This window comes from Gopherus evgoodei, chromosome 17 (genome assembly GCF_007399415.2).
Source record: "Gopherus evgoodei ecotype Sinaloan lineage chromosome 17, rGopEvg1_v1.p, whole genome shotgun sequence".
Lineage (NCBI taxonomy): Eukaryota > Metazoa > Chordata > Testudines > Testudinidae > Gopherus > Gopherus evgoodei.
Window position 1 is genome coordinate 6,430,223 of NC_044338.1, and position 25,791 is coordinate 6,456,013.

At 38.2% G+C, this 25,791-nt stretch overlaps 1 protein-coding gene across 8 annotated transcripts in view; it reads right to left on the bottom strand.

Moving 5' to 3' along the window:
- BCAS3 (BCAS3 microtubule associated cell migration factor) overlaps positions 1-25,791 on the bottom strand; it is a 488,600-nt gene that overhangs the window by 245,515 nt on the left and 217,294 nt on the right. For 7 of the 8 annotated variants that reach the window (XM_030537160.1, XM_030537161.1, XM_030537162.1 and 4 more), the window contains 3 exons: positions 16,099-16,199; positions 11,339-11,535; positions 9,340-9,437 (listed from right to left, as the gene is read on the bottom strand). In XM_030537160.1, the coding sequence (XP_030393020.1) occupies positions 9,340-9,437; positions 11,339-11,535; positions 16,099-16,199 (396 nt within the window). Of the gene's footprint in view, positions 1-7,743; positions 7,858-9,339; positions 9,438-11,338; positions 11,536-16,098; positions 16,200-25,791 lie in introns of those variants that run through there. The other variant, XM_030537167.1, reaches the window with a different exon arrangement.

Below are 25,791 nucleotides of genomic sequence, written 5' to 3' on the forward strand. Positions count from 1 at the left end.
CTCAAAATGCCCAGAAAGGAAATGTAAAAGGAACCTCAGACTTCTCCTGCCTCCATAAGTATCACAAGCTCTATTGTCCAGGAGCAGCCCTCCCCTGTGCGCGACAGTTCTTTGTTCACAAAAGAGGCTACGCCATTTGCTCTTGATTCACAAAGGTGTAAAAGGGCTCTGTACTCTCTACATCTAGAAAATCCATGTTCACGCTCTGTAGCAGTAGGTGAAAAGAGCAGAATACATTCTTGAAGAATAATGCCTACCATATGCTAACAAAAATGAGTGAGCAAGATGATTAGTATTCTGGGAACTGAATGGCTCAGGTGATTCATCCTGTGATACGGAGTTTTTCCACTTTAGATCATCAGTCCAAATGTGTCCCAGGTCAGTAGTAACCAAAAGTTGTGGCCATCTGATTTTCCACCTGACTACTTGAAACTAGCTAGCAATCTCACAGCATTTTCTAGTTGAGTAGCACCTGCATCTCAAAGAGCAATCATCACAGATGAATTAGATTAATTCATTCGTTGGCAGACTCAGTAGAAAGGCCAATGATAAGTGGGCATAGAGATTAACCACCTTCTGTCCCATAAAGAATGAGTTTCTCTTTTCACATAGCCAAGGGGCAACGTGCACTGGAAACAGATACAGCTGAATCTCATTGTGTGCTAAGGAGTGGCCTTCAGTCACCAGAGCTTTCAGGTCATTCACCTTTCACAAACACCACATCCATAATTTTTTTTAGAATGGCAAAAAATAAATCAGTATATAACAATTTTGTTAATCTCCCGCTCTGCCCAGGTCCCTTCTGTCAATTTATTCCGTCTATACTTCTGCCGAGAGTAACACCCACCAGTAGTTGCAAGACATTAATGTTACTACATGCATCCCTGCAGTTGAGTGTTTCCCAAGCCAGGCAATGATCCAACAGCAAGTGCCCAATCAGCAGTGTCAGATCATTTTAATTTCTCTTCACATCTCCATAGTCTATAGGGCATAGCTGCTCCTAGAAGTAATCACGTACACTGCACTGGCATCTCCGAGCCCACTGCAGTCCATTCCGACTTAAGGCTGTCTTTAAAAATCATCAGTTAACATTTTTTCCAACTGAATCGACTACATCAAGTTTAAAATCCCCCTGTTAAGTGTCCCCATTCTGCACTGCACAACTCACACAAAAAGCCTCAGTTCTTCAAAAGCACATTTCAGTCAACAAAAAACTCAATTGATCAGACCCCACAAATTATATCTTGTTCTATAAATATAGTAAAATTCTTATTAACTAATAACCTACTAAAACACTTATTAAAATAGCTATTCTGCTACTAACTTTTGTTCTAAAAGGTATTACTTAGAAGAGCTAGAATTTACAGCCCAGGCATCCCTTTTAATGAAGCAACAGAAGGTAAAACTGCAGAATGTGCACTGCTGGGTTCCTGTTTTCCTTGGCACCGAACAGGAGATGTCCCTTATAAGAATGGCTTGTTATATGACCATTATTAAAACCTCTTGATTACTGTGGAGAACTGAAAAAGGGCCAAGTCCTCCCCCTGCTTCACAGATCAGCACCACAAACAGAGGACCTGAATGCAATCACTATCAGTAACAACAAACTACCTTTATATCATCCAGGTAATTACAGATTCAGGTCAAGGACTCCAGACCATATTGATTACATCTCTGTGCAACAAGGACCCTCCAGCACTGGCCGTCTCCACTCAGGCAGGGGGATAGCTTAAGTATCTATGACGCCAAGATTCCTCAGGCTCTATCAACGCCAGTAACAGGAAACCAATGACCGCTCAGGCCTGTCAGCTATTGCCTCTGGCAAGAAGGACAGACTGGGAATTCATAATGTTGGTTACTTCATCTGCCAGCTGCATTCACACATCTTTACTACCTGAGTAACTGATCTCTGCTACTCCACGGAAACATTCCTAGGTGTATGGTATTTGGGAATAAATATTTGATCACACACAACAGAAAAGAGTTCGGATGATTTAAGGCGTGACAACAGAGGCGTTTATTAAATTCCAGGGGAGAATACTGAAGGACAGTACAAGTTTTCCATGTAGTTCTTACCTCAGTGGTGTTAGTATGAATAATAAAAGATCAAATGAATAAAGTTTTCACTTACTTCACCTGGGGGGAGAAAAGAATGGCTCAGCTGGTTATAATATGCCAGTTGCTTTCTTTTGTCACCATTTTGTTGCTCAAGTGGCAATGCAACAAAATTGTTTCATGTGCCATGGGTAAATGTTAAAACAATCAGTTTTGTCTGAGAAAAAAAATATTGTTTTCCCTAAATCTATATTTATTTTTAATTGAACAAGGCTATATTAATATATGTGCCTGTATACTCCTGAACCCTTCTATACAATCTGTTAAAATTTGGGCTAAATTCTACTCTTTTTAAAGTCTTATCACTGATTTTGAATGTTTATCACTGTCAGCCTGGAATTATAGTGCATTTAAATCCTGAAAGGGACATTCTCCCCCAGTGCCTGTGAGTAGTCTGTGTTCATTCAGGGACAAATATAAGGGACATCTTACTGAAGACATTTTTGCTAATTCTTCTTATATTTAAAGATACAGTTAAAATGTAAATAAGTTTATATCCCTCACTGATCTAAAAAACTATTGAAATTCAGAAGAAATAAAACCATTCACATCTGCACTTACACAATAATAATGTAATCCAATATATTATGAGTCTCATGTATAGCACACCTCTACCTCGATATAACGCTGTCCTCAGGAGCCAAAAAATCTTACCACGTTATAGGTGAAACCGCGTTATATCGAACTTGATTTGATCCACCGGAGAGTGCAGCCCCTCCCCACCCCCAGAGCACTGCTTTACTGCATTATATCTGAATTTGTGTTATATCAGGTGGCGTTATATCGGGGTAGAGGTGTATTGCCTCCTGGCTCAGCTATCAGTTCTGAAATATTACCTACCAACTAGGGGTAACATTTTCAAAAGCATCTGAGTGACTCAGGAGTTTAAGTTCCATTTTCAAAAGCGATGTAGGCATTTAGCAGCTTAAGTCTAACTGAAAGTCAAAGGCACTTAGGGTCCCAGGTGCCTAAGTCACTTTTGAAAATGGAACTTAAGTTCCTAAGTCACTTAGGTGCTTTTGAAAAATTTACCCTAGACTTCTAAATAGCAGATATTAAGCTCTGAACATCTTTGAATGTAGATATTGGACAATTAAAAGGCTCCTTTCACTATATGGTATTGATGAGGACTAGCTGTGGTGTTTGTACTTCACAGTAAACATTCACAATAATATGGGGACCACACAGCTGATGCTATAGAGATGTAGGCCTGCATCCTCTACTTGTGCAGCAGGCAAGCTCCCCTTCACTCCATTTACCAACTAGCAAATGAAATTGTTGAAGCTTTTTGTAATTCACATCCCTCAGCTCCCCTGGGTCTAGTTCATACTGAATCACAGCTTGGAAGTTCCATACTGTACACCCCACAACAACTCACACCTCCACTCCCACCTAGGAGTCCATGGAAATCACTTTGTGCTACATGCTTAGCCTATGCTCAATGAAGGCGGTACACTGAAAAATACAGACTGAGCACAGACTGAGGGACAGCCGCACGGACATACTTAAGCGTTTTATTTTTTTATGGCTAGAATCATAGGACTGGAAGGGACCTTGAGAAGTCATCTAGGCCAGTCCCCTGCACTCATGGCAGGACTAGGTATTATCTAGACCATTCCTGACAGGTGTTGGTCCAACCTGCTCTTAAAAATCTTTAATGATGGAGAGTCCACAACCTCCCTGGACAATTATTCAAGTGCTTCACCACCGTGACAGTTAGGATGTTTTTCCTCATGTCCAACCTAACCCCCTCCTCGCTGCAATTTAAACCCATTGCTTCTTGTCCTATTATCAGAGGTTAGGAAAAACAAATTTTCTCCCTCCTCCTTGTAACAACCTTTTACATACTTGAAAACTGTTACCATGTCCCCTCTCAGTCTTCTCTTCTCCAGACTAAACAAACCCAATTTTTTCAGTCTTCCCTCCTAGGTCAAGTTTTCTAGACCTTTAATCATGTTTGTTGCTCTTCTCTGGGCTTTCTCCAATTTGTCCACATCTTTCCTGAAATGTGGCACCCAGAACTGGACACAATACTCCAGCTGAGGCCTAATCAGCGCAGAGTAGAGTGGAATAATTACTTCTCGTGTCTTGCTTACAACACTCCTGCTAATACATCCCAGAATGATGTTTGCTTTTTTGGCAACAGCGTTACATTGTTGACTAATATTTAGCTTGTGATCCACTATGACCCCCAGATCCCTTTCCACAGTACTTCTTCCTAGGCAGTCATTTCCCATTGTATGTGTGCAACTGATTGTTCTTTCTTAAATGGAGTACTTTGCATTTGTCCGTATTGAATTTCATCTTGTTTACTTCAATTTGTCCAGATCATTTTGAATTTTAATCCTATCCTCCAAAGAACTTGCAACCCCTCCCAGCTTGGTATCGCCCACAAACTTTATAAGTGTACTCTCTATGCCATTATCTAAATCATTATGATGAAGATAATGAACAGAATCGGATCCAGAACTGATCCCTGCGGGACCCCACTCATTCTGCCCTTCCAGCATGACTGTTAACCACTCATAACTACTCTCTGGGAACGGTTTTCCAACCAGTTTTGCACCCACCTTATAGTAGCTCCCTCTAAGTTGCATTTCCCTAGTTTGTTTATGAGAAGGTCATGCGAGACAGTATCAAAAGCTTTACTAAAGTCAAGATATTCCACGTCTACCGCTTCCCTCCATCCACAAGGCTTGTTATCCGCTCAAGGAAAGCTATCAGGTTGGTTTGATATGATCTGTTCTTGACAAAGCCATGTTGACTGTTAACTTGCAAATATCTAGAAGATAATAAGGTGATAAGTGATTGCTTAATTATTTGCTCCATTATATTTCTGGGTACAGAAGTTAAGATGACAGCTCTGTAATTTCCTGGATTGTCCTTATTTCCCTTTTTATAGATTGGTACTATATTTACCCTCTTCTAGTCTTCTGGAATCTCTCCTGTCTTCCATGACTTTTCAAAGATAATTGCTAATGGCTCAGATATCTCCTCAGACACCTCCTTGAGTATTCTAGGATGCATTTCATTAGGCCCTGGTGACTTGAAGACATCTAATTTATATAAGTAATTTTTAATCTTTCCCTGTTTTAGCTGCTTCTGATCATACTTCATGTTCACTGGTATTCACTATGTTAGATGTTCAATCACCACCAAACTTCTTGGTGAAAACCAAAACAAAGAAGTCATTAAGCACCTCTGCCATTTCCATATTTTCTGTTATTGTTTTCCCCCCCTCATTGAGTAACAGTCCTACCCTGTCCTTGGTCTTCCTCTTGCTTCGAATGTATTTGTAGAATAGGCAACATATACATTTTATACAAACCTTTCTAGTAGGAGCAGGTTGCAAGAATTGCTTTTTGAGAGAGCACAATATAACCTGATACACGAATTAAGGCCTCTATTAACAGAAGATGATAATTAATAGGAGTATTTATGCACCTCCCCAGATTCAGTATCTAACCTGCTATGTATATTCATGTGAATCAGACTTCCACAATAAAGAGATACTCCAAGATAGAGCAGGCCAAATACTGCCTCTATGTGCAGATTTAGACTGGGGATAGCTCTTTATAATTACCAATACCCAGAATCTTCTCAGAGCAGAGAAACAAGTGATTCAGAAACAAAACATCCTCATCAGATTGCAGCAGTTGAACAAGTGCCAACATTTGGGAGTGAAATCAACACATGCATGCAAACTTGGTTGTATACTGCCAAACAAACAAACAAAAAATCATTTACGCTTCACCAAAAGGTAAACCCTAATGTTTAACTTTACCCAAGGTAACTCTTTATCAAAATGTCAACCCAATAAAAAGGATTTAAATATAACTTGAGCAAATAAAGTCATTTTCATTAAAGAAACCCAACAAAACCTACCTCCAATCTTTACTGTTAAAAACAGCTCTTCCATAATTTAAACATAATTTACTAAATTCTGTCTAACATAATACTTAGATCTCACTTCTTTATTACAGAAATGGACCTGATTCTATACTCAGTAACATTGATTTTATTTTGGTATAACTCCATAGCTCTCATTGGAGATCTTCCTGATTTACATCAGTGCAAGCGGCCTATACTTTTTAAAATTAAGAATTATTTTAAATCCTCTCTGCCAGACAATTTAACTGATAGCATGGTTTTGCTGACATACCTATAAAAGTTATCATAATAAAAATATGTACACTGTTGTCATGTTTAACACAAAGACAGAGCTGTCACCGGCAGGGGGTTGGTGGGTGAGGTTGCATGTGTGTGAGCTATTAAATGTGCTGCAAGAATAATCAAAGATGATAAACATGTACTTGCAATCTTTTGATGGCAAGACCCAGTGATAGAACTTGATAAGAGGGGCGCCACACTGGTCACATCTCTAAGCAACAGGCAATCAAACAGCCAGATAAGAATCTTCATAAAGTGCAACTGACTCAAATGTATGGGTCAGAACTGAAGAATCACTTCCTGGTTCAGGCTCGGTAATAAAAAATTTATGACCTACTTAAAAAAACAAAAAACAAAAACCAACCATCAAACCTAAAAAGGTATTTGCCAATAAACTTATTTTCATAAAGACCGTAAGCCATTTAGGACGTGCCTTGGTAATATCAGCAGGAAATAAGAATATTTACAGTACTGGTCTTTTGAAGACAAAAATGTAATGCAGCTCAAGCATGGTATTTAAAATAAAATCCTTACAGTCAAAACTGAGTTTAATATCATTTGCTGCACACATCCATTAAGCAAATTTGTGTAAATGAAAAGATGAGAGAGAGAGAGAGAATGAGTGCTAAATACTCTGTTTCTCATCAGCTGAACTCTGTTTCAAGGGCAGAATGAAACCTTGAGAAAAAGCACATGCATTTTGTTGTGGCTCCTTAACCCTTTAGGAGAGGCCACATCACTAAACCATCAAATGTAATCTGAGCTATTAGGTGAGGTATTATCAGGAGAAGAAAAAAACGTTTGGCCCATTTCCATACGTTGACAAGAAGGTGAGAGTAACAGTAGGGGGAAAAATATAGCATGGGGAAACAGTTTTTTTTTTTTTATACTGACCATCCACTCTACAAAAGTTTTTTTTCTTCTGCTGCTAATACCTCATCTAATAGCTCACCTTAATTAATTACCCTTGTTATAGTTGGTATGGCAACAGCCATTTTTTCATGTTCTCTGTTTATATATATTTTCTTACTGTATCTTCTACTGCTTGCATCTGATGAAGTGGGTTTTAGCCCATGAAAGCTTATGCTCAAATAAATTTGTTAGTCTCTAAGGTGCCACAAGTACTCCTGTTCTTTTTCTGATACAGACTAACACGGTTGCTACTCTGAAACTTGTAAGGATTAATAGATTCTGCATGGGAAAGAACCAGCGCTCAGCCAATACAAAGGCTTCAAATAGAGGTTAAAGTCTCAGAATCAAAAATCAATTCAAATCCAAACTGTTTGGAAGTGGAGTTAAATAAAATACTGCTATCAGCACGTCTGGCAAAATCCATGCATTGCTTGAAAGAAACTTACGAGTTGTTATAACAAAACTGCATTGTTGTACAATCAATATATGTAGTCTTATAACAATACATACTAATTTTAATGTGGACACACATGTTAAAAGCATTACCAAAAAAAGCTCCATCCCATGCATATGAGCCACTTTACACAAAGGCCCCATCTACACTTCCGAAGTGGGTTGTTTAGCACATGGAGGTAGCCATCTTCTCACATGGTTTATTGTCTGTAGCATAGATGGAACAACTCGGTTACAGAATCATATTAGAGAACCATGTTACAGGCTAGCTAAAGACTTAGGTCACAGTTCCTTATTTGTGTTGTTTAAGCCACCCTGGAAATGCCCCTAACTATGGTATTAAACATTTCAAATATACTGTCTGAGATTACCATTATGATCTAAGTCTGTTATGTGTTATTTTTAAAAAATGACATTTTTCAGATGAACTACTAAAAAAATGCATTGGTTTTGATACTTGTAGGTTTCCCTATATAGCCAAGATAATTTTCTCAATATTTCATATACTTTTATTAAAAATATTCCCAGGACACAGCCCCAGATAGCTGCCTAGTTTCAAGCAGAGTTAATGTAACAACTTTAAAATTTCTGAAAATAGAGATTTATAATGTCAGTGATGACACAATCTTAACTATGGCGTGTGAATGTAATTACTACACAATTATAAACACGGATCTAGAAAAAGACCCCAAAATAAATAGATTTGGCACACAAACGTAATATCTTGGATTTGGAATTTATATCTATAACAAACAGAGTCCGGAACAGGAGCTTTCATTTTAACTCTCTTTAAAACACCCTTCACAAATCAGTTTCTTTATGTGTTGCAGTTTCCTTTTACAGTTTAAACCTCAATCCAATCAGCAGTCTCTAGGGATTTTCAAATCGCTAAAGATTAAAATCCTCTCTAACTCGACTGTTTGACTAATGCTGTGTGTTTAATAATTCTACTTGTGAGAGATTTTATTTGACAAAATCCTGCTGTGTGGAACCTTCACATTCTATACAACTGTACTGGAGTATAAAACCCCATTGCCCTTGTTTCTTTATACACAGTATACCGTCGCACTAAGAAACAAGGGCAGAAAACTTTATAGTACATATATTATTATGCTGATATTGAAATAATCATGGTTTATTTAAAGTTGTTCTCCACTGCAAAAGGAGTCTGTGAAAAATATTCCTGCTAAAGAAACAATGGTTAATTTATCTGATAGGGAGTGTTCACTCACAGACATTGCTAATATATACAAGGATATTTTTCATTGGTAGGTAATTTATAACCATGATAGACAGAGATTACTAGTTTAATGATTTTCTAAACTTTATGCTTTCACTAATAAAAACATTCCTGTATTAGCCCTGACACACCTTTTGATTCTTTAGATCAGGCACTTTGATATTCTGTTTAAGTAAACTGAACACATATATTGTATTTAGATTTTATGTCAGTACTGCTACTTCACATTCGAGTGATCAAAGGCAAAATGAATCATCACCTAGGTAGCTTTCAATATAAGTTCATTAAATATAAGATAGCACAGACCCTACAGTAGATCTGAAAATTTTGACAGTTCTTTAAATATATGGCTTTGGTTAGCAACAACATGATACTGAGCAAATAAATAAAAGTTTGACAAATGCCATTAATGTCAAGCAAAACATGAAATCAACACACGTGCTTTTTACCTGAGGTAGCATCGATCATCGTTGAAACTCCTCTGCGATCAGAAATCGGGCGGGATGATCCTGGCATGCTAACAGGTTCAGAGCGAACAGGCTGAATCCTAAAATTTAAAATCACATGTTTCACTTGTGTCAAAATCACTGCTCATTAAGGCTGTTCTTAAATCAAGAAAGCTGAACAAGTCCAATCAGTTAAAGAACTATTTATTCTAAAATCAACTAAGTATTCAAAGCTTTTATTTTCCATTGATGTATGGATCCAAGCAATGGATGATAAATTTCATGAAAACTAAGTGTTTCCATACTTTTTTTTAGGACTAAGGCTCTTAGAAAGCCACAGAGAAAAAAGTAAAAAAGAAAACCCTTGCTCCACAAATTCCCCTTATTGCCCACAGGTATGGTACAAGTGCTTTGGCTTGGCAGGCAAAACTGGTTTGTGTGGGGAGGGAAAGGTTATGTGTTTAACTACCTACTCTCCTGCCAGCATACATCTTTCTTCATTTAATCAATGATTTTTATATATATACACACATATAATTCTTTAAATATCCGGCATCTGGACATCAGCTGGCTGGGTTCCAAAGAACCTTAGAAAGCCAGCTATACACATTAAGAGTCCAATCCGGAATATCCTTACAGAGGGGGCAATGTTATTTAAGTCAATGGGCCTACTCACATGAGTAAAAACTATTCACATCAATTTCAGGGCCCAGAAGAGTTTGCATAATTTTCAGCAGGGCTGGTCATCTTCCACACTTGCACTGTTTTATTCGTGGGAGATGGGAATACAGTCTAAATCCCAGAGAGCCAATGCCATGAAACTTTAGGTTCCAGAATCATCTGTTGGCTCTGAAAGATGTAGACTTGGCTAAAGCTTGTCAATTCTTTCTAACTATCACAGGGGAAGCAGAAATTTATGACGAATATGGCACTTTTAAAAAATCACTGGCTACCAATAAATACTAACCATCTCTGCCCAGAAAGCCCACATTCAAGGATTGCTAACTTTAAATTAATGAAACTGAGAATGACTAACATCTGAAAGTTTGGGGGAAACATATTGAGACGAACTACTTGGTTCTTTTATTATATCCACTTTCAGCAGAGTAACAGCACTAGGTTTTACTCCAGCACCTTCTGATAATCTATTAGCAATTGTTGACATATTGCAAGGAAGTCAACTGCTTCCAGAAGGTGGTTAATAATGTTAGGAAATCTTAAAAAGAAGAATGGAGGAAAACAAAGCAAACCCAATACAAAGTAAATTGAAAAAAGGCAAGAATATGAGTTACTCTTTAAGAAGAATCAGAAGTCATGAACCAACCAAAGCAGCGACTTTTGTGTTGTTGTATTGAGATGTTCTTGCTGTTGGCAAAGAGGCAGCTAAAAATGCACTTCCATCATACAATGTCATTTTGTCAATGATAAAAAAAGCATACATGAGGGAAAAGGTTTTCAAGGCATCACTAGGTTCAAATCCAGTACCAGAATTTTACATAATACACTGAACAAAGAAAGAAAAGAAGATGGAAAAGGGGGGAAAAGACATTCCGGTAGTTCACTTAGTGTTCCAACACACTGACCCCTTTATAGTCAGCAGGCTATAAATCTATACCCTGATATTCCCAGTCATGTTATAGCAAATGATGTTGCTAAGCAATGCAGAAACTGTGAAAGGCAGTGAAGCACTGAATATTTAGAGATTAAGTGCAATCGAACAAGACAACTGGACTTTGCACATCTTCCATTGTTATTCTGGCAAGAAGTGGCAACTGAAGGGAATCTATGCGACCACTGAAGACATCTGGATAGAAATTTTTATCATCACTTTGTCCTATATGAATTCTTATCATTAACAAGGCATGTGATCATCTAAGTATCTGATCCAGACAGGCTTGATATTAATTGTTATGAGTTTACATGGAAGAATTTATTTGAGCAATTGGCTAATCTGTGTGTAAATAACTAAGAAACATTCCTGTAAAATTAACTTTATTGTTACCTGAGACTGTTGAGATCAAGGTCATCTGTATCAAAGTCCAGAAGAGGCTGTGGGGTGTCACTTGGACCATGTGACTGCAGCACAGAAGAACTGGATGAAATGACCGTTGTTTGACCTGAGGGATGAATCGTTTTGAACTGGAACTGGGGGCCCATCCATAGGCGTCTGTGAGGTCCAGTGTGAGTCACTATTTCAACCTAGAAGAATAATGTACATCATATTGAGAAATTCCCTCAATCTCATGAACCCTCTAGAATCCCATGGCAACCAAACAGGAGAGAGGCATTTTGCTCCATTTCCTTAGGAGACATTTCAACAGAGCAAAATACAGAATAGCTTTGCTTATATACGATCTGATCCTATAAAGGGCCTCCTGCGAAACTTTGAGAACCTTCAGTCCCGTGGTCTCAGTGGGAGATGAAGGCACTCAGAAATGGACAAGGAGATTCTCTGCACCTTGCAGGATTCAGCCATTGATCAGGAATTAAATGGGCGTAGAAGCTAAACGGGATTCTGGGTTAAACTATTTTAGAAATTAACAGCATTTTAACCCTTCAAAATAAAAATCTATAGCGAATCCGATTTTCAAATCTGGGCTCCCACACATCATGTCCAAACCTTGTATCTGGATGTTCATATGGGCGTTTAGGCACTTGAACGCCTGTATTAAACCTTCGTGTTAATCTAAGCATCCATATGCAGGAGTCAGAAATGTTATTAAGGCATTTGACTTTGAAAATTAAGCCCCATGTGTCGCTCAAGATCAGATCAGAAAACAACTTCTCTTGATAATTTCAATTTTATAAATATTTCTAGGAGACAAAATCTCTGAATCCTCTTACATTGTTCTGGAGCCCATGACATTTACCATGACTATTATTTCATATGACCAAGTTTGTACCTTGTTCTTACCATTGAGAAATGAATTCCATAGCCACGAAACTAACAATTTAGAATTTCTGGTGACAACAACAGAAGAACATAGTTCAGTCTTTGTCCATCTAGACCAAGTGAAGCAACTGAAAACCTTCCCCCATACACTTTTGTCAACAACTTTAATCCTGACCAGGTCAGGGAGACCTCTCTTTAACAGCAAGCTGTTACAATTTTGTTCAGTGCATCGTTCTGAAAGTTCACACTATAAAAAGCACTTCTTCACATGTATAAAGTGTGAATTGTATTTCAAAACAAAGTTGATAATTACTGTTGGCATTTCTGAAGCTACTGCTGGCAGAGACCATCTTGCTGAAAAACGACATCATTTGTAGTAGATCATACAGCTCCAGCCATACACACATTACCACATATATACAACACAATCACGCATATACAATACACTTACTTTAGCAAGACAGCTAAATGTTTAACATATATGCATTCAGTTGGAAGTCTGACATTTCAAACAAAAGCAAATGGGTTTATTTTCCATGTACTAGGCCTCATACTTCCATTCATACTTTAAAATGGAGAGGAGAGCATAGAAAGTGCATGCAGAGTGTGCAATTTCTGATGTTTGCAAATAATTTTAAACAAATTTCATCCTTCAACTCAAGGATACTTGCTCTTAATGATAAACGAAATCCATAGCCTGTCTGAATCTTACAAAATAGGTCATTTTCAGTAAGCAAAACAGGAGAGAGCATCCAAAATATTTTTGGGCATGTGAAAAATGCCTTTTTTCATACTGACACCTCAAAACCAGATGATTATAATTTTTTCAAACACTAAAAAAAAGTCATCTCTAAGAATGCAAACTAGCATGAGAATTTCAATTAGTAAATTTTGTTTTGAAAAGATACGTAATTGTGAAAGTAGACACTTAGAATGGACAGGCCAACCCAGCCATGAGTACAAGACCATTAAGCCTTAGTTAAGAATAACAAAGCATATGCAAAGACACTTTAATGTTTTCTTTTCCTGTTGGAGTTTCTGATTTTTAAACTTTGGAGAACAGGTATTTTCAAAATCACAAAAACAGATAACCTACTAAATTCCTACCATTTTTTATTAAAACAATAAATAACTCCACAAACAAATAGAAGACATCTGTATTTACATCTTACGGTAGTTTTGTTACATATATATGTGCCTTCCTGATTAGCATCGTACAGTTTTCTTTAACTATTATCACATTTCTGTGCTTTAGGTGACTTCTGATTCTCACACAAGGTAATTTTAAAGACTTAGAAATCATTGTTCCAAGGCAATTATTTGCAAACCTGGGGGGACAGAAGCATAGTCTGTGTAATACTATCTCCATATTTCCATTTATCTTGGGGTAACTCAGATTGACTGTAGAGGTTTATAATTTAAGTAGCTTTTATGCAGCGATGTAAATTAGGCCACAGATAAAACATTCTGTATATTTTAAGCTTGAAACCATCAGTGTCACAGAGCCGAGAGGTAAACAGATGCCTTTGAAATTTTACCGAGGCTATGGCCAGATGTTCCTATTCACTCTCTTGTTGTGTGCAGGACAAACATATTGTATCTACTTCACACTGACAGCACACATTACCCAATGTTCTAATTGAAAAGTTGAAGTGAAGGGCAGTGTTTTTTCACTGTGCGCTGTTACTATTGATAACAACACTTTAATTCTGAAAAACATACATGCTCTTTGGGCTTAATCTAAAGTGGCTTGCTTAGAGAAAGCTAGGATCTTCATGTTCAAAAGAGATATCATCACTCTTTTCACTTAGCAAAAACTAAGCATTCCTGATTCTCTTTTTGTGTAATAAGAGACCTCATTTGGGAATTTTTTTCATATAAAATATACTTGCTGCTCTATTACAGAGTATTTATGACAAGACTTAAGTAGCGCTGTGCTCCTATTGCTACTTTGAATCATCTTTTTATTAGCAGCACACAATCCTATGCTGTATGTCCACTTTACTCTTTCTCTGTAAACCATCTGCTACACTGAAGAATAACCTAACAGTAACGCGAGCCAAGTTGTAAAAGTAACTAAATGATGTTGGAACGTGGATTATGATATAACATTTGCATTGTAGTTACAGTATTTGGAAAACTCTTAAAAACTCTGGCTGAAATCCTGGCCCACTGGAATCAGTGGCAAACTCACATTCACATCAATGGGGCCAGGATTTCACCATTTGTCTTTATGCCATGACAAGATAGAGACAGCTTCACCAGGTCTGACATATCAATGTGAAACCAAAACTGAAATCTTAGGCCATGGCTCTGTGAATTTATCCCTGCAATCACTGGGGCACCATGAGACACAGATGTATACACCTGTGTAGACCTATCGCAGGACTGCAATCTTATTTGAGGAATATACTAGATACGGTTTAAAAGTCACTGGATGTAGCAGATCCTCAACATATCCATGAGGCAATGCAATACATCTGAAACAGTGCCAAATTAAAATGTGAAAGCTGGACAGAAGCACTGAAAGTACGACACCTACATAGTAATGTATCCAAACTGAAGAAAATTCAGGCTGCCTGTCAGGATGAATTCTGAAAGTGCTGGATAATTGCTTTGGTAAATTAAGTTATTTTTCATCATTTTTAACCCTTAAAAAAATAAATGTCAAAGGTCAATCTAAAAAAAAATTACAGAAATGGAATTTCACTTTATTATTTATATTCTGTGTTTGTAAGCTGACGTTTTGCATTGAGGCAAATCATGAAATCCTTACCCCGTTCTTACTAAGGGAAAACGCATACAGTATGTAATGAGAATATTCCTTGAGTAAAAAGTTAAAGGTTTGGCTTAGTATTCAAAATAGTTCATTCATACTGAGATCATCACAAAATACTACAGTTAACTAACCTTCCAGTTTTAAATTAGGATATTCTATAACAACAGAATTTATCAATCATTAGACAACGCACTAAAAATAACTGAATTATAAAGATATTACATCATATTCTTCGATCTTCATTTTTCTGTTATGACTTAAAGATGACCTAGAAAGGTTTTGCAAAGCAATTTGCTTTCTGTTCCCTTAAATTTGTTTCAAATGTTTATGGTCCAACCTTATAGAATGCATTCCAAAATTACAAATACATTTATAGTTTACACCAAATTATTTGAAAATTGATTCTGTCTCCATTTATTTCCTCTTAACATTTATTCCTGCAACATGTAATCTATTGTTACAGAGGGAAACATTAACTCAGAAGTCAGTAGCTAAGTCAAGGGGCAATTACTTTTGAAAGTTTACGTTTTATGTGCATTGGTTTGTATCCAGCAACAGTTGAACTGATTTAGTGCTGGAAAAAGGTGGTGACTGGCAGTCAGAGAGAAAGAGAAATGCTTTAGTTAACTAACCCTCCCTCTACATTAGGGCAGAATGAATGCAGCATAAGTCACAACAGAGTAGTCTTCCCCACTTTGCCACACTAACATTGTTTAACCCTGACCAAAAGGGACAACATCTGCAGGGTTGGGGAAGGCAGATAATTCTCTACGACCAATTCAGTCCTTCCTGATCCACGCAGAGATTGCCAAGGATGTAATTAGGGCCTACAGGATAGAGGCTTTGTTTATAGTTGTTAAAACATGGACACCTATCCACTAGGTCCTAGGAATTCATTGAGACCATCAAACTGATTCCACTTAGGTCAAGATTGAAATTAGGTTTACATGTGTTATATTGCTTTACTGTGGCCTTTAACATTTTTTTTAAATAAAACTTTGTAATTCACTTGTACTGGATAGAATGCATTTCTCTTCAGAACTGGATATAGAACCACTCCCCACCTCCCCCCAAAAACCAAAACCCCTACCTGGGAAAGCCATTCTTCATCCTCTTGACCACTATGGTCAGACGCTAAGCTGTCATATGACTCATGTCGTGTAATAGGTCCAGGACTCCCAGGTGGAACCACTGTGAAAAGAAAAGATAGAAGAATTTAGATTTCTCAGTCAGATTTTTTAAAATGTATCTTCTCACATATATGTTAGTATGACAACATACATACTTTCACAAAGCTCTGACTGTTTATACTGGAACACAGAGCAAGATCAGTCTGAGCACAGATGGTGTAAAGGCTAAAGAAGTTCCTCTTCTGAAACCTTAGACGCATTCGTATTATTTATTCCTAGGCAAACACTATGATAATCCAACTTGCTCTTCTTCTTTCAGCCTGAAGCTCCAACAACCACACAAAATAGCTTCAATAAAGCTGACAGCCCTTCCCATGTGTCTTGAGGGATTTCACACTGACAAATGCCACTGTCAATGATATAAGCTTGCTGCACAAACTTTTCAAATTGTCCACTTTAAGAGAAGTTGAACTATGTTAAGCTACAGAGACAAAACCTATCCTGGGGCACTGGCATGCATACCGACCTTGAATACTTAGAATCCTGTGGCACCTTATAGACTAACAGACGTTTTGGAGCATGGGCTTTCGGGAGTGAATACTCACTTCGTCAGATGCATGCATCTGATGAAGTGGGTATTCACCCCCGAAAGCTCATGCTCCAAAACGTCTGTTAGTCTATAAGGTGCCACAGGATTCTTTGCTGCTTTTACAGATCCAGACTAACACGGCTACCCCTCTGATACTTGAATACTTAGTTTCTTCCCTGGCTTCAGGAACAAATATGATCATCTCATCATGGCTCTAATGCAGTTAATTTGAAGCTGACTTGATAACTGACTGGTTTCTTTTTAATTAGGTGGGAGTAGATGATTTACATCTCAGCAACTGTTTAATAAAATTACTAAATTTCATAATAGTAACAACAATCTATTCATGAAAAACATGACACTGATTATTTTTTGTATTTAAAGATGATTAACTGATCATATAAAAGCAGAACACAGACCAAAACCAAAAAAAAGTTGCACTGTTCCTCTTCAGCAAAGTCCCTTTTGTTTCTGTGCAAATAGCTAACCTTTTATAAGAGAGCTATATGTACAATTGGGCAGGTAACATGAGACGTCTAGGCTGTTGAGAGTCTAAGGGGAGAAACTAGAGCACATTTTTAGGAAAGACAATAGGCAGATCAGACAGAGGTGTACATCACGCAACCACTGTGCAGTTAGTTAAAGATCTCTCACTTAGGAAATGGGATTTTTTTTTATTATTCTGAAAAACTGGATATAAAACACACACTTTGGAACAAAGGATGCAATTGAACAGAACTTGCCCTACATTTGTAATTGCTTTGGGGTTCTCCTGAACTAGCCAAAAAAAAAAGCTAGCACAGAAGGCAACTGCCAGCTCTGGTATGATGATTTATTTGCATCCACTTCTGACCTCTACCCACCTATGCATGCATTCCTAATGCTCCCAACCCTGTAGCATCTAACCACCATATACAAAATCAAGGCTTGAACTTGCAAACACTTGCATACATGAGTAGCTTCACTCATGCAGACAGCTGCTATAATGTCAATGGGACATTAATTGTTAGTTCTTCATGTGCACAAATTTTTACAGGGCTAGGCCCTTAAAGACTGCTACAGACTTCAAAAGACCTGTCTTCGTTTCTTTGGTTCATTTTATGCCACTTCCTTAAGTCGGGTCCTCCTTGTTGATCCTCTTCCAGGAATACCATTGCTGGACCATTTTGTTATCATTGTTCTGCTTTTGCAAAGAGCAGCCTATGGAGTCATCTACAACTGACAAGATTGCATCCAATGAGGCTGCATGAATGTAATGGAGAGCAGAGTTTGACCTTCACCCCGATATATAAGCTACACACAGAGATTGTTTCATCCACCAGTAAGATACAACTTCTGTGACAACTGATTAACAGAGTAAGACTGTGTAACATTCTGTAAAGAATGCTGCATTCAGCTGAAACTATTGCAGGAAATTAGGTAGGCAGAGTACCTTAGCTGGAATTTGGCCATATTATTGGAATCAACACCATATCTCTTCTGAGAAGCGTCATGGGATCTTACATTACTAAAGAGGAGTTAATACTTCAGTTTTATATCTCTCTGTCATCCAAAAGATAGGAACAAGAGAACTGTTCTCATACAGGGGGGAAAAAACAGGTCCTTTTGCCAGCTCATTAATAATTTCATTTCCATTTCCTAATTTAATAGCACACAGACACAGGCTGCTACAAAAAAAAATTTGTAACCCCTCTACTTCTTCAGTTTGCACAATGAGGCTACTTAACTCATGCTGAATTAGAGAAATTTCAGAGCCATCAATATTTATATATAATTTCAGGGAATATAATTTGCAGTTTGCCTGCTAAGAAGAGAAACTGCAGTGGTGCCTCATCCTTCACAGGGATCGCCACTGCAAGTATTAATATGATCTCATGATTGCTGGTCCTTGGATCATTATGGCCCCATCACTATACCTCCTAGTGACGGCAGCATTATCCTGCAACTGCAACTTTACAGTGGAGGAAGCACCAGAAATTTTAAAGGCACAAAATGCAGGGGCCTAGAATAATATGATAGGTGAAACATCTCTCTCCTGTACCAGTTTGTGAACAATGGCTTGAAAGTTGGACACTGGAGTTTACACCAGGGAAACTGTACCCGCTGCGGTGAGCAGAAGGCACCATACAAACAAATCAAGAAAAGACAGAAGTAAATGTGACTGAAAAATATTTTTACTTTGGTATGACAAAAGAGCTTGGCACTTATGTCAAGACCCACTGAACAACCTTCATCAAAGCGAAAACTAATATTTTTATATATGAGTAACCTAAAAATTACCATTTAAAAAAATGATTTAAAAATATTGCTTAAGGGCTGACCTTTACGTGCCAGGCTTCCGCTCACTTCAGATTTTTACAACCATGTTGTAAACCCCTAATAACAGGAATTTATAACAGCAAAGCAGACACAACTGTAACCATAAACAGAGAACGGCGCCTCTATAACAAACAGCATAGAGTATTCATGTAGCTTTATATCATGTGAAATAAAGAGCTTTTAATCCAGTTTTAAGTGCATATCTTAACACAACTCAACTATGGAGCTGCTTCTGACACCCTCATAATGCCAACTGACTTCATTCTTAAAGCTGGAACATAGCAAAATGAATCCAGGGTCTAATTTTTTAAGATTACATACAGTAATCTTTATGGGCCTCATTTTGCAAGGTGCTGAGATTCTTCCATGAGGTGCTAAGCATCAGCCACATTCACTGAAGTCAATATAATGTTCAGTAGGCAATTAAGGACATCATTTAAGCAGCATGCATTTTCAGGATACAATAGTAAAATTGTATTCACTTATATCATTATCACAGTGGTAGATCTTACTCAACAACTTAAGGATGATTCAAACTATCTCAAACCAAACATAATATTAAGAAGTTAGACATCTGTTGCAGACTGCAAAACCTCCATGACTCACCACCAATATATAAACATGAAACAATGCTGGCTATCGTAATGCCTTATTTATTCAACCAATGAAAGAAAAACATATTTTTACACGTTTTGCTGTTGCCCTAATCTTCTCCATATCGCCTAAACTTTCCATGTAATAAATTCTATTGACTGCAGTAATGCCTGTTTTGAGGGCACAGCTGATCAACTGCAGGCTTTCCTGCTATGGAACTCTGCTAACACACTGTTCATAACTCCAGCAGATGTTTCTGCTTTCAAACCAATGGGAACTTTATGGACTGTTTTTCCCCCTCCTCCTTCCCAGGGGCAACTACAAGAGCTGTCAAGATCAGTGAAGTTGCTATTCAGCGACTAACAGCAAAAACGTTGGTTTAGCCAGCAGCAGCAACACTGCTATGTCCTCAGATTAGTCCTCTGAAAATTGTTTTATGGAAAACTGAGCGCGTATGTTATTTGGGACTTGTGCATCTGTACATCATAGAAAAAATGAACTTTCCCAGTATTTACACAAATACAGTTCCAAGATAAGGTTAATTAAATTCCAGAAGAAAGTTGACAACAATTTGAGCCCAGAGGGGTGGTTATAATCTTATGAAAAGCTGGATTAATGAGATGCGTGATACGGCACTAATAATAGCACAGCTAATATTGTGCTAGAATAATACAGCTTTTTGAGTTCTTTAGGAACATACTTGCACCAATATCAGATATAAAAAGATCAAATTTTGCTCATGTTCTGTATTACATCAGTCAAGGCTCTTTCTTGCTCCCTGATCCTTGGTTCAGTTATTAAAGTTTTCTAACTGTAACTCACATTTTGTATCTAGTTTCACGTTACTCATATTATTCTTTCCTAAGAGAACATCCACAGACTGTATACAATTGTGAAAAGGGAATTTTATGACTGCACAGAGATATCACCAACTGCAAGTGCTTTGCTTTCTATTAAAACTAATAAAGCATATCATTTCTGCACCACATAATCTTAACTTTTTGCTGCAGTTACTTTGATTTCTTTAACAAATGTACAGTAATCTGGAGTTCAAATAATTTCAAATTTCATACCAGACTAAAGTTTAGTTTGTGTACTCTAGTATAACAAGGTATTGTAACGTATATAGTGGAAAATGGAAAGTATGCAGTTATTAAACATCTGGGGCCACATTTTGCACAAATAGCTTTCATCTGGGCACAATCACTCGTGCATATAAATGACCTTGCCTCCCTAAAACAGACATGAGTGCAAATCAAGAATGAATGGGTTTGCAAATGCACAGTGGTTACTCTTCCCACTGCTACAGGGATAGATTTTGACTCAAGAGCAGACCAGGGACCATACTATGACTCAGAGTCACAATATGGCCCCTGGTTTTCCCTTTGCTCCAGGAATAAGTAACCTGCAGGGCCAGCTCTAGCCATTTAGCTATCCCAAGCATGGTGGCACGCTGCGGGGGGCGCTCTGCCACTCGCCGGTCCCGTGGCTCCAGTGGATCTCCCGCAGAAGTGTCTGCAGAGGGTCCGCTGGTCCCACGGCTCCAGTGGACCTCCCGCAGGCGTGCCTGCGGACGCTCCACTGGAGCCGCGGGACCAGCGGACCTTCCGCGGGCACGCCTGCAGGAGGTTCACCGGAGCCGCCTGCCACCCTCCCGGCAACCGGCAGAGCACCCCCCGCGGCATGCCGCCCCAAGCATGCGCTTGGCGTGCTAGGACCTGGAGCCGGCCCTGGTAACCTGTACCAATCCTATACCAGGTTTAGATAACTTCCTTGCTTTAGATTACTTCCTACTCTCCTTCTGCTCAGCTCACCCATTCCCCAACCACCTGAGCAGAAGGAGAACTAGACGCTCCACGCAGGCTGCTCTCTGCCAGTACTGTGAACCACAAGATGTACAGTTCATTCAGACAGTCGCACAGGCGCTTAAGACAAACAACTGTTGCTCTTAGGTAACTTAAAAAAACAACAACCCTACATATTTACTATACCTCATAGATATCCCCTATAAGAGATACAGGGTTAAGGTTTCTGCACATACTGAGCTAATGTTATTTTAAAGCACAATGGGGAAGAGGCCATTATAAATTCTATCATTTGTTCGTGAAAATGCTCATGCAAGAAAAGTGTCCAGCTAATGTGCATCCAAATTAATTCCAAACGAAGAGGTATGGAGGGAAAAAAGCCACATAAAAGCCTTCCCATTATTTCACTTGCACACACACACAATTTACATTTTTAAATTAATTACAATAGACTCTAAAGTCCAGCTAAGACATGGAAAATTCACTCATAATTAATCTCCAAAGGCATACATCTACCCTCGGGCAAACTACTGATAACAACAGGTGGAAGATGTGTGCACAATGGCCCTTTAATCTGATTTCTAAGTGTTTTCTTTGCAGTTTCAATTATATTTAGAATGGATGGAGGCAGGAAGAGAAATGAACAAATCACATGCACCTCAACTGATTCTTCGTAAGTACAACTTCTTTTAAGATTAAGCTACACATTTCAGGTGATCTACATCACTATATTACTGTTGATACTCATGGCATTAGTTACATCATGTTATGCACAATGAATAAAAATCAAGAGCCAATATACCAGTTCTTGTACAGGTTTCCTTGATGCAACTTTTCATTCAATTCAACAGGTAAGATTTTTTCAGACCTTACAGAAATTCTCTCACCGGCACTAAGTAGGTTTATGCACTAGGTTCCATGCTCCCCAGAGTTTATCAATGCATGTTTGTCAAGTAGTTGAATTCTAATAGCTCTTAATCAATCTTTGTAGCATAATTATGGTGAATGCATGTTCCTAAATTCTTTCTTCCATCACACAATTATGATTAGATTTCCCCTTTTGGAAAATACTATCTTTGAAATCTTAAATGATGGTAAATGCTGTATGTTAGTTGATTTTATATATATATAAGGACAAGTACATTTCCCTGTAACAGAATAAAAGCCTTGTTTCTGTAGACTTGTTTAAAAAGGAATTTCAAGCAATCACAAATATCTCCTTCCTTTTTCTCTTGATGAAAAGCTCATTACCAACTGCAAACAAACAAAACATTTTCCATGTTATGAATGATCCTCTGATTGTTATATGCACAAAGATTATATAATTATGTAGAGAAATTCTGTACCCCAACACAAATTTATTGTGCCAAATTCATTGGCTTACAGAAGTATTTAATTATTCATTATTTATATAAAAAAGTTTACTGGGTGCTTTACAGATATAAAAGACTTGATCTCCATACTGCACAGTTTATAATCTACAGGGAATATCTAAGTAGGAGATGAAGCTCTCAGGAGCTTTGGTGACTATATATTTTTAATTACTTTAATTTCCATTGGTCTGGTAGACTGCAGCCTTGCCTACCTGTTTTTTTTAAACACTAAAAGTAACAGTCTGTAATCAGGCTTCAATGTTTCTCTCAATTCTGTTACAAGATTTTCACTGTGCTTGACTCTAGCTTCCTTTTCTAAATTAGTGCAAAAAGGGCGGTGAGGGGGGGAGGGGGAGAACACTTCCTGGACAGAGATAGAATGTACTGTACCACTTACAATGTGTTAATGTTGCATTGGTGTGGAACTAAAAATTTAGATACTTAGGGTGTGCAGCAGACTATCAATTCTCTACCAATATGCAATAAATATTTTCTTTCCTGTATTAAAAAATAATTTCAGCTGCAAAGACCTACTGTGAAATCCATCTGATGGCCATCTTTAAAGAATTATGGAAGAGGTAACTATTTCTATAATTCACTGACTTCAAAAGTATGTTTGACATTATTGTCGGGAAAATTATGTTAACCATGGATTAGTGTTACAATCAAAGTATGTAGTGAGAAGTCAAGAGGCTTAATAGTAAATTTTCAAAGCGGTGCGGAGGGATTTACCCGTTTGACTCCCATTAACGTCAATAGGAGTCGCGCGGCTAAATCCCTGTACACCGCTTTGAAAACTGACCCCTCGGTGTTGATGGAACCCTCTCTAAGAAGTTCCAGATGACCATGTAAGAACAGCAAAGAAATGTTTCAGCATGTGCCCTTGTTCATTATTGTTGTTTGTACACATCTGAAAGATTTTAATTCTTATACCCAGTGCTGTTTCCAGCATTTAGCATTAGAAAAGCAGATTGGGATGAGAAAATACTTACCACGTTGATGTGGCCATGTATACGTTCATGCATGTATATACTGCCCCAATAACTCTTAAGCACTTTGAGAATTTAACTTGCATTTAGTCTATTTTTGTCCACTTTTACTGGATTATTACATAAATGTTGATCAAGGCTAAACACATTACAAATTCTGCCATTGAAGAGCTGCACTTCCATGTAAGATAAGTTCTGTGAAGAGACACCTGCCCTGTTTCTACTTATCCTGCTCAGATCTAGCCTCAGCAAAAGAATAGAATTTCCTTCCTTATCCCACTTAACTTTGCTCTTAGCAGTAAAAGTGAAAAGCAGATTTGTGATGGGGTTGTCTGCTCCTTGAGGGCAGTAATGTCTAGTGGTTGACCCATCCCACCACACAGCATGGCCCTTTAAGACTTTGACAAGTCCTATCATACACACAAAGAGAGATCTAGGAGATATTGGAAGAGAGGAAACGGTTCCAGGAGTAAGTAATGTTCAGGAAGAAATCCCATTACTGTTTCTTTAAGGCCTGGAGCCTTGTAGAGAGAGTGGGGAAAAGTTCCCCTTTCCTCCTCGCCAATTGGGAATGGGCTGGGAGGAGGGGACCAGTATAAAAGCTGACTCCCCTTTCATACCAGAGCAGATACCAGCAGGAGAAGATGGGCCTGTTGAACCCTGAGCCTCAGAGGACTAATCAGGCAGGAAAAGCGCCAGCTGAGGAAAAATCTGGCTAAGGCTGTACAGTGGGCTAAATGACAACTCACCTGAGGGAGGATAGCTGGAGACTCCTGATTTAAGGAGAGGTAAAATAATTGTCTCAATTACCCATCTCCAAGTGGAGGACGGGGTCTTCTGCCACCAGGAGAGACAGAGTGACTGTTTCATTAAAGCATATCCTGTTCCAGAAGGAAAGCTGGGACTCCTGGCCTAAAGAGAAAGGTAACATCTGCCCGCACTAATCGGCTTCAGGAGGAGGGTTGGGACTCCTGCTATACGGAGAGACAGAGGTCACCCTGAGGGGACTGGAAACAGAATTCAGAGGGCAGGCTGCAGAGGAACCGTGACAGCGAGGAGAACCTTTGTTTATTTGGGACTTTTGTTATGGACTATTTTGTATGAGGTTTTATAATAAATCAGCCCCAAGCAGCATATAATTGAGTTAAGACGGCAGGAAGTGGAGTAATTGACTTCCTAAGAGGGGAAACTGAGGCATAGCCCACCTGTGGTGCCATGCCCGACTGAAAGGAGGCACGCCAAGGTGACCTCCATAACATCACAAGGTTAGAGAGTTAGGGAAATTTAGTTTTCCTCACTCAAAACACAAACTAATATTTCCACTTAAAAAACTTTTTTATGTAAAGAGAGGTGATTTAGACTACAATGCAAACAGTTACATCAGGTCAAGAAAGCACTAGTCTTTATGCCCTCATGGTTAATGAAGCAAACATGAAAATCCTAACGCTCTGAAAATGACTGTGTACCAACCTTTTTTTCCACACTGTTTGTGATTAATATCATGGACACTCATCAAAAGTCTATATAAAACATATTTGTTCAACAACCCATAGTTGGCTGTCTCTTGTCGATACAAAACAATTAAAGTAAAAAGGTAAATCAGGTAAATGAGGAAGAAATAAAATGTGTTTTGAAAATATTATTACCCTACTTAAACACATGGTTTACACAGTAAAAAAAAAAACAAAAAACTTACCAAACAGTTTGTAATGAATCCAGGGTTTATCAGAGAGTGAAATAACAAGCAACATTATAATTTGTGAAACTGGTAGAGCAACTCCCTTTTACCGTCTCCCATCATTTCAAAGAGAAAATGAAAAGGCAAAAGTCTCAATTCATTTTGTTTTTTACGTTAAGAAACAATTATCAGGGCACACGTCTCCATTCTCATCAGCACTACAGATGTCTAGGGCATATTCTGCACATTACACATTGCACATGGGATAAAAATGGAATAATCAAGACATATGTATAGTGTGGATCA